Consider the following 19,147-nt stretch of genomic DNA (forward strand, 5'->3'; position numbering starts at 1 on the left):
AAAAAAAAAAAAAAAAAAAAAAAAAAGAAGCATATAACACCAACCATGTATGGAGGACAGGGAACTTGAAAAGAAATCCGTTCTCTCCTCTTCTGTGGGGCCTGAGGATTGGTCTCAGGTCGGCAGGCCTGGCAGGCACTTCTACTTACTAAAGCATCTCTCCAGCCCATGGTTTTGTTTTTTTGAGACAGGGTTTCATATAGCTCAGGATGGTCTGGAATGCTCTATGTAGCCTTGATCCTTTGTCCCTGCCTCCACCTCTCATGGGCTGGATTTAGGCATGCACTATCATTTTTGCAATGCTGGAGGACCAAACTTGGGGCTTTATGCATGCTAAGCAAATACTCTTCAACTGAGATGCCTACATCACCACCATCCAGACTAACTCTAAACAATGTACTGTTGTGGTGACCATACCAGTCCCGGGAAAGCCAGAATTCACCCTTTGAGGAAAGCATCAGTCTGTTATAGGCCCAACTCCCATCAATGGAACCTCTCCTAGTCTCAGCATGTTTGGGTGAGAGAAAAAAACATTCAAACCACAGCACTAAATTAATAAAAATTAATAAATTATCTTCTAATGGGACATTAAAAAAAAACAAAACAAAAACCAAGCCAGGTATGGTGGCTATGCCTGTAACCCCAGCACTCAAAGGCAGGAGCTTGAATTTAAGGTCAGTCTAGGTTATTAGGGAGAGTCAGAGCCCGCTCTCAAATAGGTGGAAATGTCTGGGCAAACAAATCAGATAGAAAAGTGTGTCCGTGATAAGTACAAGGACGGCTGGGTGCAGGTGTGTGCTTGTGATCCCAGCTCTGGGGAGATGGAACACAGGATCCTTGGAGCTGGCTGGCAGCTAATCTAGCCTTATTGATAAGACCTAGGCTCAAACAAAGTAGACTGAGTTCCTCAAGGTGACATCCAGGGTTGTCCTGTATCTTCTACACACACAAACACATACATGTACAGCCACACACATGACCATGCACATACATACACAAAACTATAAAGAATCACATCAGCCAGGTGTGACGGTGCACTCCTGGGATCCTAACACTTGGGAAGCTAAAGGAGAAGTCTCAGGAGGACAAGGTCACTCTGTTACACAGGGAGACCAGCCCAGGGGGGTTTACAATTTCAAACAAAGGAACAAAAAACAGAGGGACTGAGAAGCCGAAGGAATGGCTCAGTGGTTCCTAGTGCCTACATGGCAGCTCACAGTTCCAGGGAATCAGACACCCTCATCTGGCCTCCACAGGCACAAAGACATGCATGTGCGTTTGTGTGTGTGGTGTGTATATATGTAGAGCTCCGAGGATCTCTGAAATGGGCTCTCTCACAGAACTTGGAGATAAATGATGCAAATGCACCAGCCAGCCAGCATCTTCCTGCTTCCACATCCCCAGCATCAAGGCCCCTGGCTCTTGTATGGGTGTCGGGAATCCTAATGCTGGTCCTTCTGGGGTTGTTTGTGTGTGTGTGTGTGTGTGTGTGTGTGTGTGTGTGGCAAGTTCTTCAATGACAGAGCTGTCTCCCAAGTTTCTCACCACTCCCCTTTTCACATCCAAACTGACCATGTGACACTTTCATCAGCTCATGACCAGTGCATGGTCACTCCCCTTCCCTTCTCTGACCCTGCCTTGTCTCAGTGCTGTGTTAATTTCTTGGGCATGAAGGGCATCTCTCTGCTCAAAATTTCCTACATCCTTCCCCACAGAATTGAACTCAAACTTTTTTTTTTGTTGTTGTTTTGTTTTTGTTTTTTTCAAGACAGTGTTTCTCTGTGTAGCCCTGGCTGTCCTGGAACTCACTCTGTAGACCAGGCTGGCCTTGAACTCAGAAATCCGCCTGCCTCTGCCTCCCAAGTGCTGGGATTAAAGGCGTGCGCCACCATGCCCAGCAAGCTCAAACTCTTAAGTCAAAGACTCCATCTGACCTAGCTGTCTCGTGCCCATCTCAATTCGAGGCTAGCCCCAGAACACTTGCCTAACCCTGAGCTCATTTGCTGTGCCCATTATTGTTTTTGAGGTACTAGGTCTCACATGTACTAGGCATGCACTCTACTGCTGAGCCACACCTCAGCTGATGTGTTTTCTTCTGAGCTACTGCCACGGCCCTCTCTTTTCTTCTCTTTCTCCTATAACACTCCGCCCCCAGGTTTCTGGAGTAACTATAGGTGTGTCCTATTATATTTGGTTTAAGCATTCCTCTCTCCCCTGAAAAAAAACCAGGGCTTTTCTGTGTGGCTCTGGCTGTCCTGGAACTCACTCTGTAGACCAGGCTGACCTCAAACTCTGGGATCCTCTTCCCTCTGCCTCCCAAGTGCTGGGATTAAAGGGGTGTGCTACCGCTATCTGGTTTAAACATTTTTAAGAACTGAGTACCCACTGAGTGCTATGCATCTCACTGTGTTGGGATTAGAACAGGGAAGGCAAGCACCCTTTTCTGTGTTCCTGGGACCCGGCTCCTGCTCTAGCCTGCCTTGTGTGAAGTCCTGAGTGAGCCCAAACATGCCAAGGACACCCAGTGCCTTACACCCATGGGGGTGGCAAAGGTTCCTCTGGTCTCTGAGTGGATGTTAGCAGTCCTCCTTCTCCTGTTGACTCTAAGCTGCGACTGCTCTGAGACCTGCCGAGGCTGACTACTCTACCTGCACATGTATAGGAAATGTGCTGAGGCTGTTCCGTCAGAGTGTGAGCAGCCCACCAGGTCCCAGGTCCTCCCTGTACGTTTCTGTGCTTGCTTTTCCTTCGCTCCCTCATTGCCCCAGTCAGTTTTCCAGGACCAATCATATAGACCCCAGCTCCACTCTTGCTGGGATGCTCTCTCCATCTGTAGCACTAGCTCCCCGACCCTGGTTTCTGAGATAGGCTTTTGTATATTCTTAGCTGTTCTGGAACTCTGTAGACCAGGTTGGCCCCAAACTCAGAGACCTGCCTGCCTCTGCCTCCCAAGTGCTGGGATTAAAGACATGCGCCACCATTACCTGGCCTTCCTTTTTTTTTTTCTCCCTCAGTCTAGCCTTAAACTCCTAATGATCCTCCTGCCTTAGCCTCCAGGTACTAGAGGACAGGTGTGAGTCACTATGATGGCTTAAGTTCCTTTTTCACTTTTCCTAGAGCCTTTAAGGGTAGACAAATCATATGTGAATCAAAACTAGAACAATTAGAAATCTAGGGTCACAGACTGGAGAGATGGCTCAGCAGTTAAGAATATTGACGGCAACAGCGTGGTGGTGCACGCCTTTAAGCCCAGCACTTGGGAGGCAGAGGCAGGCAGATTTCTGAGTTCGAGGCCAGCCTGGTCTATAGAGTTCCAGGACAGCCAGGGCTATACAGAGAAACCCTGTCTCGAAAAACCAAAAAAAAAAAAAAAAAAAATTGACTGTTCTTCTGAAGGTCCTGAGTTCAAATCCCAGCAACCCCATGGTGGTTCACAACCATCTGTAATGAGATCTGATGCCCTCTCTGGTGTGACTGAAGATAGCTACAGTGTACTTACATATAATAATAATAATAATAATAATAATAATAATAATAAAAATACTAACTGCTCTTTCAGAGGTCCTGAGTTCAATTCCCAGCAACCACATGGTGGCTCACAACCATGTGTAATGGGATCTGATGCCTTCTTCTGGTGTGTCTGAACACAGCAACAGTGTACTCATAAGTAAGAACCTGTTCACGACGAACACATGTTTAACCATCAAGCCATACTTCCAGCCCCTTAATTATAAATTTTGAATATAGACTAGTTAAGTTATATTCAGAGATTAATTTTGCTGGACATAATCTATACTAAAGAAGTCATATTTCTTAGTGATATCAACTGAGGCAAAGTATGGACAGATTATTACTACTGCAAGAATGTTCTCTTGGGGATGACTGCAATAGCTAGACCGCTTCTTTGTAAGGTCCAATGACAAACCACAGCTAAATTTTATGAAAGCTCGGGAACGAGAAAACACTTCTCCAGCAGCAGGAATCTTTGCAAACACTTTATTAAGAAATACTGCCACATTCCTGAGCTACATGCTCAGAACACTGTGCCCAACCAAAGCCGCTGAATGGGTGTTCTAACCCTGAAGTCTTGTGGCTGGTTCATAACCCTGCAGTCCCCCGACAGAACTGGGCCTGCCGTGCCTTCCCCTGTCCACTTCCCACAGAGAGCGTTCGAGTCTCCATCATCAAATGGCAGGCCTTTGCACTTGCAATTAACCCAGAGTGAAGAAAAGCAGCATCAGCTGACCAAAGAGAACTCAGACTTATTTTTCAAAAAGTCACCCTCAACAGTTCTGTCTGGAGCATCTTCAGGATGAAGGTAAAGACTCCCACTGTCGGAATATTCGGAACACTTTCCTTGATTTTTCGGAGAGACTCTGTAGGTAGAAAAGCTTACTATTAGAATTAAAACTCGCCGGGCATGGTGGCGCACACCTTTAATCCCAGCACTCGGGAGGCAGAGGTAGGAGAATTTCTGAGTTTGAGGCCAGCCTGGTCTACAGAGTGAGTTCCAGGACATCCAGGACTACACAGAGAAACCCTGTCTCAAAAAATAAAACAAAATAAAATGAAAAAGAATTAAAACTCATTTTATGTTATGCTACATACATAATGCACAGCTGAAGTCAAACAAAATCAAGAAGCCTGTGTCCTATTGCCAGACCACTGCCAACACTGCCAATTTCCAAAGCCTCCCTCATATTGTCCCTCAGCATAGCTCCATCTGTCCTGTCCTCATCTGTTTGTGAAAAGGGCACTCCTGACCCATGCTGAGTGCAGCACAAGCTCTGCGTTGGCTTTTACCCAGGATGTATAACTGGACCTAGTTATTTCCCACACATAGTGATATAAGTGGTCCCCAGCTGGGGTAACTGCATCATCAAAGTTTGAGGAATAAAACACAATATGACCCCTCTCTGAGCTTCATGGTTTAGTCAGGGACTAAAACTAGAGAGGCCCTCACTGCTACCTAAGTATACTTAGGAAACGTTCTGAGAGTCTGAGGAGTGATTACAGGAAGATACAGCAATTCGCTAGCGATAAAAGTTCTCAGTCACTCCAATACTTGGTTCTACCTGCCTCTGAGTGGCATCAAGGATGGATAGATGCTCCATCTGGCAATGTCTCAGTGACACTACAAAGGATATTTAGCAAGATAGTTTTACCTTCAATTTATGAAACACACCATTTTCACTGTTTCCTTATCTAGTCAGTCAGTCAGTCAGTCAGTCTGTTTGTCTGTCTATGTATGTATGCATGCATCCATGCATGCATGCATGCATGCATGTATCCATGCATGTATCCATGCATCCATCCATGCATCCATGCATCCATCCAAAACAGGGTCTCACTATGTAGCTCTGGAATTCACTATGTAAACCAGGCTGGCCTCAAACTCACAAAAATATACTGCCTTGGCCTCTCAATCATTAAGATTAAAGGTGTGCGCCACTATTTAAAATTACATGTATTTGTTTACTGTATGTGCAGGCATGTACATGCCATGCTATGTGGAAGTCAGAGGACAACTTGCAGGAGTTGGTTCTCTCCTTCTACCCTGTGTGTCACCAGGCTTGGTGGGAGAGCCTTTACCAGCCCCTTCACCCTCCTCCACTCCCCTTAATACCTTCCTTTTTCTTTTTAAAAGCAAACTAGGAGCTGGAGTGATGACTCAGTAGTTAAGAGCATTTAACTGCTCTTCCAGAGGACCCAAGTTTGATTTGTAGCACAAACATCAGATGGCTTACAATCATCTAGAACCCTAGCTCCAGCATTCATGTGTACACACACTCATTCATGTGCATGTGCACACGTGGGTGCATGCATGCAAAAACCCACAAACACACACACACACACACACACACACACACACACACACACACACACACATACACACAAACACACAGAGCCCTAAAGGTTTATCCTTAAAAATAACCCTTTAAAACCAAACCAAACACACGGGGCTACAGAGCGGCTAAGATCACTTGTTGCTCTTACGGAGATACTGGGTTCAATTTTTAGCACCCAATGGTGGCTCACAGCCACCTGTAATTCCTAGGTGTTCTCATAGTACACATTCAGCCCTGACTGTCCTGGAACTCACTATGTAGACCATACTGACTTAGAGAGATCTGCCTGCCTTAGCTCCTAGACTGTTAGGATTAAAGGTTGTGCTACAACGGTTGGCAACAGAGAAGCATCTTATTAAAAAAACAGCCGGGCGTGGTGGCACACACCTTTGATCCCAGCACTTGGGAGGCTGAGGCAGGAGGAATTCTGAGTTCAAGGCCAGCCTGGTCTACAGAGTTAGTTCCAGGACAGCCAGGGCTACACAGAGAAGCCCTCTCTCGAAAAGCCAACCAGCCAACCAACCAACCAACCATGCAAACAACCTAGCCAAAATATTACTTCCTGAATTTGGGTACAGAGACAGTTTGCATGGTGGGTCACTATTTGTCTTTATATACCTTATTATACCCCAAGTCCCCATTTGTTGCTGTTTTGGAGCCTGGGTCTCCTGTATCGGCCAGATTGGCCTCTGGTTTGTGATCCTTCTGCTAAGCCTACTGAGTAGTACAAGTACAAGTAGTACAAGTGCGTACTACTGTATCTACCTAAACACTAAACATTTATTTATTTATTTATTTATTTATTTATTTATTTTTTAAGATTTATTTTTATTTATTATATGTAAGTACACTGTAGCTATCTTCAGACACTCCAGAAGAGGGAGTCAGATCTTGTTAAGGATGGTTGTGAGCCACCATGTGGTTGCTGGGATTTGAACTCTGCACCTTTGGAAGAGCAGTCGGGTGCTCTTACCTGCTGAGCCATCTCTCCAGCCCACATTAAACATTTATGTATCAATGCATTTACGGATTTATTTATGTAGAGTGTGCATGTGTATGTGCATGAATACCAATGTAGGCATGTGGAGGAAAACCTTTTGGAGTCAGTTTTCTCCTTCTTGGCTTGGGTTCTGGGTACTCAACTTAGGTCCTTGGGTTTAGCAGCAAGTTCCCATCAAGCTAGCCCCTGGCCTATATATTTTTAAATAAATGAATGAACGAACAAACAAAAGAAAGAAGGAAAGAAAGACTTGCTTTGGAAACCTTTCCTCTACTTATTTATTAAGGGTACTAATGATATCTTTGTTGGGCTTCTGGTATAATTTTAGCTCCCTCTGGTGGAGATCCTGTGACCTGACCACCATGGATCTGGGAAGCCTGACAGGAAAGTATCATCTGCTTTAGTCTGTGAAAAGCATTAGGGGTCAGGTACAGCTTGATTTATGCCAGGCTATGAGGCAAATATGGAGGTGAGCCTGCGAAGAAACACAAAGCCAGCTCTCTGGATTCCTTTGCCTACACTCTCGTTTCCATTCTTGTTTTCCTAGATGGCTCTGATGGCTTTGCATTTCCTCAGGTCCTGTAATGGTGGCAGTCCTGAGTGTGATAGCTAAGGTTGGTCAGAGCATGTGCCCAGGCTGTGGAAGAGTGAAGAAACATGAAGACTTGGAAAATAAAGGCATGGTTTGGTATCAGGGGACAGAGCTCCCAACAGCTAAGTTAACCAGCCAGGTTCCAAATGCAAGTGACGGAGACTGACTGAGCTGAGGTGAGCTGCCCACTCGCCTATATCTGTTTCTGTATCCCTTCCCTACTCAGAGTCACTTCAGCTGGAGGAACAAAGGATTCACTAGGATGACACGGAATGCCTTGAGCTAAGCAGGGCAGAAAGACTGAAGCACTTCTGTGCTTGATTCCTGAAGCCAGACTTGACTTAGGAGAGCTGAAAACAGGCAGGTACTAACTACAGGGTCAGCCTTGGCTGCTCATTCCACAGGTAACAAGTGTTACACACACACACACACACACACACACACACACACACACACACACGCTAGGCAACAGCCATCTCACCATGGAGTCTGTCTCAGCTGGCTGGTTAGAACGCTTGTGGGCCAACAGGATGGTCAATGCTGCCTTCCAGCCTGGCTCTGCTGGGGCACAGGCATCTGCTTCCGTTTTCCCATTCTCCTTGGTTTCTTTGATGAGTGGGATATTCACCCATGGGCACCAATCTCTATGCTGAGAGGTGGGATCAAAAAAGCTTCGGGGAGAGGTATCCTGAGGGAGTAATAAGAGACACGGTGTTATTGAAGGATAGATGCTAGGGCTGGTGAGAGGCACTGCAGCTACTCAAATTCAGAATCACACAGCTGCCCACACTTGGAGCTCGCTCTTCTTTATTATCTTATTTTTGTTGTTTTGATGTAGAAATCATGCTATGTAGCCAAGACTGGTCACCTTCCTCCCTCAGCCTCCCCAGTGACTTTTTTTTTTAAAGATTTATTTATTTATTATATGTAAGTACACTGTAGCTATCTTCAGACACTCCAGAAGAGGGCATCAGATCTTGTTACGGATGGTTATGAGCCACCATGTGGTTGCTGGGATTTGAACTCCGGACCTTCGGAAGAGCAGTCGGGTGCTCTTACCCAATGAGCCATCTCACCAGCCCCTCCCGAGTGACTCTTACACCGTCCTCCCATTTTCCTTTTTCTAACCCCGTCCCCTTCTGATGAGATAGGATCAGGGGTGTGTGCAGCCAGGATGGCCTTGAATTTGCCATCCTCCTCTGCCTCTGAGTGCTGGGATTGGAGCTGTGACCGCCCACACTAACTATTTGAATGTTCTGAACAGCACCGGTTCAGCGCTGAACCACCCTGAGAACCAACACTGCCCTGTGTCAGAAGCTTCTCTGAGTATGAGCAGTGAAGACGGCCTGAGAACAGGAGAGTCTGTGCACTGCACTGCAGACAGAACCTATACCTAGAATGTATGAAACTGCAAAAAAGAAACCCCAAAACCTAAACCAAAGCTTCCAATCAGTAAATGGACCAGACAGTTCTCAAAAAAAGAGCCAACAAAATGTTCAACATCCTTTATCAGCAGGGAAATGCAAATCAGAACTACCTTGATATTCCATCTGACCCCAGTTAGAACAGCTACCATCAAGAAAACAAACATCAAACCTGGCAGTGGTGGCGCACGCCTTTAATCTCAGCACTCAGGAGGCAAAGGCAGGAGAATCTGAGTTTGAGGCCAGCCAGGGCTATTAACATAGAGAAACCCTATCCCCCCAAAACAGGAAAAACCAGCCAGTCAGTCAAAACAAAACAATTACCAAATCAAATCAAACCAAAATACAACCAACCAACCAAAGAAATACACCCCACCCCACACCCCCGTGAAACACAGATACAAAGGAGCAGACAAGCCTGGGAAGATGAGGGCTGTAGAGGAGGGCAAGGGGATGCCCTAGGAGAGGGAGAAGGGAAGGCGGACCAGCAAAACAAAGAATCCAAGTGCCATAACCTTGCAGGTTAATCTAAAACACTTCAAACAACATCAACTAAACCTAAACCATCGGGGTGTGGTGATGCAGGCCTTTAATCCCAGTATCTGGGAAACAGAGGAAGGCCGATCTCTGAGTTTGAGGCTAGCCTGGTCTACACAGGCACCTTGTCTCAAATATTAAGAATGAACAAAAACAAACCCACCCGATGTGGTGGGTCAAGTTTATAATCCCAGCAACATGGCTGAGAGGACTAGTGTAAATCCCAGATCAGCCTGGTTATACAGCAAGCTCCAGGGCAGCATGAGCTCTATGAGACCTGGTGTGTGTGTGTGTGTGAATCCAGAAAGTCTCCTTCATCACATCTGTGGTCCTACTGCGTTGCTGTCTTGCTAGTCTAAGTATTTATGACCTCTCTAGACTCCACTCCAAACCTTTTCCTTTGGATCTGCCAACCATCTCTCCCCTCCTTCTAAGCACTGTTTATGGTGCGTGTGCTTGCACGTGTATGTGTGCAGGAATGTGCTTCAGGCTGTGCAGCCCCTTCACCCATTGAGGTAGGTCACCAGCCTGTTTTTTGTTTGAGACAAGATCCCATGTCACACAATCTGGTCTTGAACTCAGAAGTAATACAGGCTGGCCACTTGTGATCCTGTCTCCACTCTCAAGTGTTGGGATTACAGGTAATGAACCATGCTCCATCCTTAAACTCACTAAAAGTCTACTTTTAACCAGGATCCCAGGAGGGCTTGTGCCTGCTTCTTCCTGATACACATAAAGAAAGGCACCTCTGCTATTTGTGTCATCATGGCTCCCTACAAAGGGAGACTCACGGAACTGCTGGAAGAGCAGAGGCGAGCTCGCTTGGCTCTCCGGAGAGGGCTCGAGGGAACTTCCATGCCAGCAGAATCTCCCGTCCCCATGCTTCGGGTCACTGGGCGGCTCCTGGTGGTAGGACTGGCTGCCTCTAGCTCAGGCCGGTCAACAGGGCTGGAAGACTCCCAACTCCGGGTTCGGGAAACAATAGGACCAGGACTTTTTTCAGACTGAAGAAAAAGAAAAGCAATGAAGTATATGAATGATGTTACAGTTTTAGCCCGAGTACTCCTAGCATGTGAAACATAGTATTTTGGAACTTGTAATATAAATTTAGAATCTTAACTGCCAACATAACTAAGATCTTCAAATATTGTAGTTCTAAACTTAGCTTCCATAACAAATTTAGTTCTCCATCTGTGAAGGGAAACGTGATAGGATAGTCTTCCCGACAGGGTTTGAGGTAAAGCCTACCACCAATTTCCAACCTGCTGTTACACTGGCAGCCTGAGAAGCTAATACCTGCTCAGAGCCTGGAGAAACTGTAGCATCCTGGCTTCGGGTCATCATCCGCCGAGGAGATTCAGGCACCAGAGGGAAGTGCTCAGACCGACTCTCCACACCTGGAATCGGGGAGCTGGTCAGGCCAAAGGCAGGCTCCAGATCTGCCATGGACGATTCAATCTGCTGAAAGCCCCAGAGACCGACCTTCCTCGTACACTGGTGACATGTTACCAGGGAGAGCTGAGTAGGTTCCAAGGAGCTAGGAAGGGATGGGAAGAGAACTGGGTGTTTCCAAAGGCGGTATTTCCATGTGACTAGTGTAATGATTTCTGCTCTATCTCCGAAAGCAGTCTCTGCCAGAGGGCTAGACCCACGGACTCTCAGCCTTCACCTGAGGACCTGGCCTTTCTCAAAGAGGCCCAAGGGTCCTGGTATGTTCTTTTTATTATTTTTAAAGGTTTTTTGAGGCAGGGTTTCTCTGTGTAGCCCTGGGCTGTCCTGGAACTCACTCTGTAGACCAGGCTAGCTCAAACTAAGAAATCCACCTGCCTCTGCCTCCCGAGTGCCGGGATTAAAGGCGTGCGCCACCACGCCTGGCCCTGGTATGTTCTTGCTTGCATGGACATTGTGAAGTATGTTTTATAAGCTCCTGATCCTCTTAAAACCTTTTTCTCAATTTACCAAAGAAAGCACATTCATTTCCTTATTTTGTTTGTCTGAGATAGGGTTTCACTCTGTAGCCCAGGGTGCCTCAAAATTTATGATAAATCCCCCCAAGTGCTGTGATCATGGGCACGGCACACCCTCTCCCACTATCCAGCAATACGAAAGCCTTTTTAAAGTAAATGGTGTGTGTGCAGGGGGAAGGCCTGGAGAGGCAAAGGTCAAGGTCACTTGATGCTCTTCCAGGGGACATTCACATTGGGAGGCTTCCAGTCACCTACAATGCTGAAGCCCTCTTTTGTCTTTGAAGGTACCCACACATAGGTGGCATACACTCAGACACAGACGAACATATATAAATAAATCTTTCTTCTTTTTAAAATAAAGTAAACCAAAGGCCAGAAGCTGGCTCCGCAGTAACGCTGCTGGCCCTCGGCCTGACTGACAGCCTGAGTGTGGTCCCCAGGACCCTCGTGGTGGGAGGGGAGGACTGATTCCTCCAATGCCCCGACCTGACCTCCCACTCATGCCATAGCATCCGCATGGGTATGCCCACCCCCACCGCACAGAAAAGGAAAAAGCAGACCTTTAGAGTCAATCAAAACCAAAACAAAACAAAAAAACCAAAAACACACAAAAACAAAAACAAGTCGATCAAGACCGGCGCTGACAGGCTTCTTCCTTAGAAAGTCAACACCAGCCGGGCAAAGGTGGCGCGCACACCTTTGATCCCAGCACTTGGGAGGCAGAGGCAGGCGGATTTCTGAGTTCAAGGCCAGCCTGGTCTACAGAGTGAGTTCCAGGACAACCAGGGCTGTCAGAGAAACCTTGTCTCGAAAAAAAAAAAAAAAAAAAAAGAAAGAAAGTCAACACCAAACCAAGGAGGAATGGAAATGCCAACATGGGGCCGGGCCACCAGCTGATGTCTCCTCTGGGGAATTTTATCAATTAAGCTTAGTTTTCTTCTTTTCTAAAAATAGGACATTATTTTCCCTCTGCTTTTAGAAAGAGCTGCACTGTTTATGGGAACATAAGTTTCCAGCTGGGAAGAGGCTGTACGAGGGAAAAGGCGGCTGTGAACACCTCGAGGGCCGGCAGCTTTTGTTTCGTTGCTGATTCTTACCCACTTCTCTATCCCTCCCCTACTCCAGTTTCTCTTTTTGTCTTTTCATAGGACATAGGTGGCTTGTAAATAGCGACAGTGACCATATCACGGTTCATGTCCCTGGTAACACTCACTAACCTGCACGCCCAGCCACACAGGGAGAGAACACACGCAGTGGCCTGGACTTGGATGTCGGAGCCTAATTTGCTTGTAGTTTTGCTGTCATCAGTTTGGAAACCAAGCTCATCTTCCAGCAGGTGCAGCAGAGCACTGATCCTGTCTTCTGTCAAGCACTGCAAAGGAACCGAGGTTACAAATCAACTCCAAGTTTCAGCTTCCATAGAAAGAAAACGCACACTAAGGCACCTAGACCGGGGCACACCAGGACTTGGAGGTAGCAACTTCACGGGAAAGACATGTTCTAGGGCAGGACTAAGGTGTCACACAAGCTTCCTAAATTGCTGAGTGAAAAATGTAGCAGTCTTCCTTCTAAGTATTAGGTGGGTCTTAATTTGCCTATTGTAGATTTGATCTGAAACTTGTGACTCCCACATCTTGACTTCAAACCCAAACAATAAAAAGACTATTCATGTCTTGGTCTAGCACTGAATTTACTTTTGACAGAACAAACTTGACAGCATTCTTTTCTGACCTGTGGCTAATACGGCACTAGGAATCCTGAGGGGAGGGGGCTGCCTTGGTGAAGGTCAGGCTGACCTAAGAACAAACAGGGGAACTACTTGTCTTAGAAGCCACAAGAGTGCCAACTCAAAGAAGCAAATGATCAGTTTTTTGTTTTTTTTTTTTTAGTTTGGTTTTCGAGACAGGGTTTCTCTGTATAGCCCTGGCTGTCCTGGAACTCACTTTGTAGACCAGGCTGGCCTCGAACTCAGAAATCCGCCTGCCTCTGCCTCCCGAGTGCTGGGATTAGAGGTGTGCGCATGATCAGTTTTTAGTGCCTTCGATACAGTGCAATTTCACAAAAGACGCACGGGCTGGTAAAATAACAGTAAATAGAGCACAATTGCATTTCTATTCTTCAAAGGAGAATTTCTTGTTCTGTCACAGCTTGGAAAATGATATACAATGAACAGTTTGAGTAACAAATCAAAATAAAATTGAATTTGTAGGGCCAGATGTGGGGGCACAGGCCTTTAATCCCAGCACTCCGTAGGTAGAGGAAGGTGAATTTCTGTGAATTCTAGGGCAACCTGGTTCACATAATAGGTTCTAGATCAGCCAGAACTACACGCAGTGAGACCCTGTCTCAAAAAGCTTATTTAAAGATCCTAATTGTTTAAATGGAAATCGTCTCCTCCCACCCTCTACTACTCCCGTTCTGGAAGAAACTTGAGTCAACAGAGAGAGCAGTAATTCTCTTGATAATACTCTCATCCTCTGTCAGTCAAGTGAAGGAATATGTACAAATGCTGATGGACTGGCCGCCACTGCAAGCTAGCCAAGAAACACTCACCATAGTTTTCAAGTCCTCTGGCCTCAGGAAAGGAAGCTGGAGGTCCAAATGACAAAGGCTTTGAAAGCGATCCAGGAACTCACTGACGAGAGCAGCAGGCTCACCCAGTGGCAGCATCCCAAATCTATCTGTGGGAAAAATAAACTGGGAGTCAGATGGGAGGAAGAAATACAGAACACAAATAGAGCAAGTAGAGATATGTACAATGGACAGTCAAAGATATTAAGAAAACATTGTTCTACATATGAACTCACAGAGAACTGAACAGGTTCAAACCAGACAAAATCCAGCTCTAAGAAGTAGACACAAAGTTCCACTCCTAACCAAGAAGCTATTGGCAACTGATACCTTCTGGAAAGAAAAAAAAGTGGGGGTGTGAGCCTCTAAACAACAGAGCGTTGAAGTTTATGAACACCGAAGGAACAAGACTGTCCAGAAGTAGGGTGAAGAGTGTAATCCCAGCCTTACTAGGGGAAAAAAGATGGGCTAAAAATTGATAGTTATTGAAGATGTTGACAGGTTAACAGCATTGAATTATAAACTATTCTTGGTGCTTCTGTGTGAGTATGAAACAGTTAAAGTCAGAGAAAGATTTAAAACAAATACTGAAGCTTTGATTCACTAGACAGAAATTAAAGAAACAGTATTATATAACAATTATCAAGTTGTAGACAGTTGACTGAGTTGTTGAAGTAGAAGGTAAATTTCTATTGCTGAAGACACCATGTACTTCAGACCCAGAACTCAGAGATACAAGCTACATCTGACTTGAATGCCTCCCCCTTGAATGTGCCACACAAGCTTCCAAAGGAAGGAAGCAACCACCAGTCCTACTTAACTGTGATGTCTGTGAACCAGAGCAATGGCGCAATGGCTGCATGGACCCTAACCCTAAGAGCAGAGCAGCAGCACACAGCCTTGTGGACCATCAACAGCTCACTAACTGGATTCAAGGCCACCCAAAAAGAAAGAAAGCATGCCTGCTACTAGAAAGCTAGCCAAATGCCCAGGGCCAGTGAATTCATAAATTCTGGAGGGGAACTTACAAAACCAGCACAATACCCAACTATATTCTTTCTCACTACTTGTCCTCACATCCACAGAAGAGCGTAGAGCTCACCTTCCTCAAGGAAACCCTCTGCAACAGACAGAAAACTCTACCAAAATGCAGAGCTGCCCACTGATACATCTACAATTCCTAAGGCTCAGGAATCACTTCTGAAGAGGGAGGAAAAGACTGCAAAAGACAGAAGAACAGAAATTTGCTGTGGGATTCTGTCTCCTAGAAACCTCAGAGAAGATACACTCATCAAGTCTCACCAACGTGGCTGCCTAAACAAGATCTGAACAAGGGCATCTCCAACAGACTTGCTAATAAAGAAGGGGGAAAGATCAGGAAGCCTCAACCTTATACAAAGAACTAACTACAGGCAACTAAGGAATGCTGAGAACAGGAAAAGATAGTCTTTCCCAGGGAAGAAGACATTAATTGGTTATACAATAGCAAATGGTCGGCTCTGAAAGCATAGACATAAAGTAACATCACAGACTGAGCAGGCTGCACTATATATTCAGGAATACATGCATGCATGCATGCACCGACAATTAGGGAAAAGGAGGCCATGAATTTGAGAGCAAGGAGGGAACATGGGAAGGGTGGGAGGGAGGAACAGGAAAGCAGCAGTGTTATATTATGATCTCAAACAACTACCCTAAAAGGTTGTGGGCTGGGAAGACGGCTCAGGCAGTAAAGCGCCCACTGCCGGCGAGGCCTCAGCTTGGATTTCTGGTTCCCATGTTAAAAGGCATGGGGCTGGAGCTTGCAGGGGACCTGAGTTTTGTTCCCAGACCTCACATGGTGGCTCATATCTGTCTGTAACTCCAGTTCCAGAGGATCCAATGCCCTCTTTTGGCCTCTTTGGGCATTAGGCACATACATGATAAACAGGTATACATGTAGGCAAAACATCCATACACATAAAATCTTATAATCAATTAAAAAATTAAAAAGAAAAGAATAAGAATACAAGCTGGGCAAAGAGGTGTACACTTGTAATCTGAGTGCTCCGTAGGCTGAGGCTGGAGGACTAGCTCAAGCTCAGAGACAGTCTGAGCTATATGAGATGTTCAAAAAATAAAAAGCCCAAAACCAAACAACAACACCAACACCACCAACAACACTACGAATGTCAGAGCCAGCAGAGAGGTGTGCACCTGCAATCCCTGGCCGTGCACTGTGTTCAAGACGGTCTAGTCTACACAGTAAGCACTAGGCCAACCAGCCAGAAGATGTGTGGAGACTCTCTTTCAAAATCCAAAACCAAGTAGTAAGCATTTCAGTTACTTCCCAGTGCTCTGTTCCTCTGTAGGGAATTCAGTAAGTTATTCTTCAAAATGAAACACAGAAAGACATTTGTAAGGCCCTGTTTGAAACAGATCTTCATACTGTAGCTCAGACTGGCCTCACGCGTATAGCAGCAATCCTCTGGTACTCACGAGTGCTGGGAAATACATTTAGGAAGTAAGACATTACATAAAAAAGATGAAGAAAGAAAAGGTCCTTCTAATCTGGTTAATTAAAAAGCAGGGCACCAACAAGTTTTACAATAAGTTTAAATATGCTTTATAATTAATTTATTTGTGTATTGAAACCGTGTGTGTCTTCAAAATATTCAGCCCTAGTAAATTTGTAACCGTCACTTAAAATATTTAAAGGGATTTAATTTATTAGTATTAGAAAAATTATGATAAAAACTGTAATAATCGGCCAGTTCCTGGTGTCACATGCCAACAGTACTCAGAAGGGATAAGATTAGGAGTTCAAGGCCATCCTCAGCTGCATGGAAAGCTTAAGGCCTGCCTAACCAATGAGATTCTAGTTCAAGACCAAAACAAATCTCAACAAATTATATTTATTGGGAATGTATAGTAAATTAGGCCTTGGAATATAAATAAGTATAGATATTCCTTTTTCCACATAAAAGTTACCTGAATATTAAAAGCAAAACTAACACATGAAACTATTGGAAGCTGTATTGAGATCCTTGGAGGAAGAATAAGGACAAAGTTGTAATGAAAAAACATCTCATCTACAGCCAAACCACCCTGAACACGCCCAATCTCGCCTGATCTTGGAAGCAGGGTCAGGCCTGGTTAGTACTTGGATGGGAGACCACCTGGGAATACTGGGTGCTGTAGGCTTTAAAAAGAAAAAGAAAAAACGTCTCAAGCTATGTATGCTAGCTCATTCCTGTAATTCCAGCACTTGGGAGGTTATAGCAGAGATTACCACAAAGTCAAGGCCATCCTAGCTGCAAGGTGAGTCAAGGCAGATTATATAGTAGACAATCTGAGCTTCCAAAAAGACCCTGTTTCAAAAAGCCGTAACAAAACCAAAACCTAGCTAGGCGCAGTAAGCAGCACACGCCTTTAACCCCAGCACTCAGGAGGCAGCGGTGAGGTATCGGGAGGAAGGAGCTCTGTAGTTCAAGGCCAGCCTGGTCTGCATAGTGAGTTCTAAGATAGCCAGAGCTACATAGTAAGACCTTGTCTTGAAAAATCCAAACCAACCAACCAACCAACCAGACAAAGGGAATGGTTATGGCTGGCAAGCTGATTTTGCAGAGGACCAGGGTTTGGTTCCCGGCACCCACATGATGGGTTCACAGTTGTCGGTAACTTCAGTTTCAGGGGACCTGGTCCCTGTTCTGACCTCCCAGGGCTCCCGCACATATGCAGTATACCTACATGCTCTTAGTTACGCACACACACACATAAAATGTTTTAAAAAATGAACAAAATAAACAACAACCAAAAAGGAAGGGAAGAAGGGAGGGAGGGAGGGAGGGAGGGGAGGAAGGAAGAAAGGAAAGGAAAAGAGGGAGGGAAGGAAAGAAAACAGTAGCTAGATGTGGTGATATGTCTTTCTAAAAAAAGTATTTTGGGGGCTGGAGAGATGGCTCAGTGGTGAAGAGCACTGACTGCTCTTCCAGGGGTCCTGAGTTCAATTCCCAGCACCCACATGGTGGCTCACAACTATCTGTAATGGGATCTGATGCCCTCTTCTGGTGTGTCTGAAGATTGCAATAGCACTCACATATAAAATAAATAAATCTTTAAAAACTATTGAGTTTTATGTGCTTTATTTTATGTATATGGATTTTTTGCCTGCATGTCTGTTATGTTCACCACGTGCACGTCTGATGCCTGTGGAAGACACAAGAGGAAGCAAGAGCTTTTGCAACTTGATGGCTGTGAACCATCATGTGAGTGCTAGGAGTCGAGCCCAGATCCTCTGTAAGAGCAACAAGTGCTCTTAACCACTGAACCATCTCTCCAGCTCTGTCCTGGTACACACCTTTAATTACAGCTCTTGTGAGGCAGAGGGAGATGTAGATAGATCTCTGAGTTCAAGGCCAGCTTGACCTACTCATCAAGTTTCAGCCTAGCTAGGGTGACAATGAGACCCTGTCTGAGAGAATAACAAAAAAGGGCTAGACAGAAAGATGGCTCAGTGGTTAAGAGCACTGGCTATTCTTCCAGAAACCAGGTCATGATAGCAAATAACTGTCTGTAACTCCAGTGCAGGTAATCTGGAACCCCCCTCTGGCCTCTGAGGACACTGAATGCACAGAGTGTATAGACACACATGCAGGCAGACTCCTATACATGTAAATAAGTCACAGGAATTTTTTAAAAAAGAAAACCATAGAAGATCTTAAAGCAACTTTCCAATTTTTGGCAATGATAACTAGATGGGAAGGTCAAGGCAAACCGTAAGGTATTAGATAGCTTAATTCGCACTGCTGAGTGCCACGTACCCCTTAGAACACGAAGGAGAAAAGTTGATGAGGTAGTTGAAAAAGAGTCACACTCAAAAAGAGGTCTAGATAGGAATTAGAAGTTCTTCAAGGAGAGTCTTGTGAATGGATCTAGAAGGCAGAACATATAAGTGAGCACTGGGAACCACCAACAGCTCTCTGGTGTAGCACATCCTAAAAAAAGCCTAGGTGACTGGCCAGAGATAACCTCAAATCCACACAGGACTGAGCTGTGCTATATTATACAGGAAAGGAAAACAGGCCAGAGATGGGAAAATCCCTGTTTTACAGTCACTTTTGCTTTAAAAATGTCACCAGGAAGCCGGGCGGTGATGGCGCATGCCTTTAATCCCAGCACTTGGGAGGCAGAGGCAGGCGGATTTCTGAGTTCGAGGCCAGCCTGGT

General features: G+C 45.4%; 1 protein-coding gene and 1 pseudogene across 1 annotated transcript in view; one reads left to right on the forward strand and one right to left on the reverse strand.

Moving 5' to 3' along the window:
• Positions 1-3,998: 3,998 nt before the first annotated feature.
• Positions 3,999-19,147, reverse strand: part of Zc3hc1 (zinc finger C3HC-type containing 1) — a 25,115-nt gene continuing 9,966 nt past the window's right edge. Inside the window, exons 4-10 of the mRNA XM_029535266.1 lie at positions 18,743-18,744; positions 13,923-14,050; positions 12,587-12,741; positions 10,699-10,939; positions 10,194-10,406; positions 7,923-8,129; positions 3,999-4,376 (exon numbers count right to left, since the gene is read on the reverse strand). Coding sequence (XP_029391126.1) covers positions 4,308-4,376; positions 7,923-8,129; positions 10,194-10,406; positions 10,699-10,939; positions 12,587-12,741; positions 13,923-14,050; positions 18,743-18,744 — 1,015 coding nt within the window. The 3' untranslated portion in view covers positions 3,999-4,307. The remainder of the gene's footprint in view (positions 4,377-7,922; positions 8,130-10,193; positions 10,407-10,698; positions 10,940-12,586; positions 12,742-13,922; positions 14,051-18,742; positions 18,745-19,147) is intronic.
• Positions 17,010-17,123, forward strand: LOC115063444 (annotated as a pseudogene).

This window comes from Mus pahari, chromosome 2 (assembly GCF_900095145.1).
Source record: "Mus pahari chromosome 2, PAHARI_EIJ_v1.1, whole genome shotgun sequence".
Classification (NCBI taxonomy): domain Eukaryota; kingdom Metazoa; phylum Chordata; class Mammalia; order Rodentia; family Muridae; genus Mus; species Mus pahari.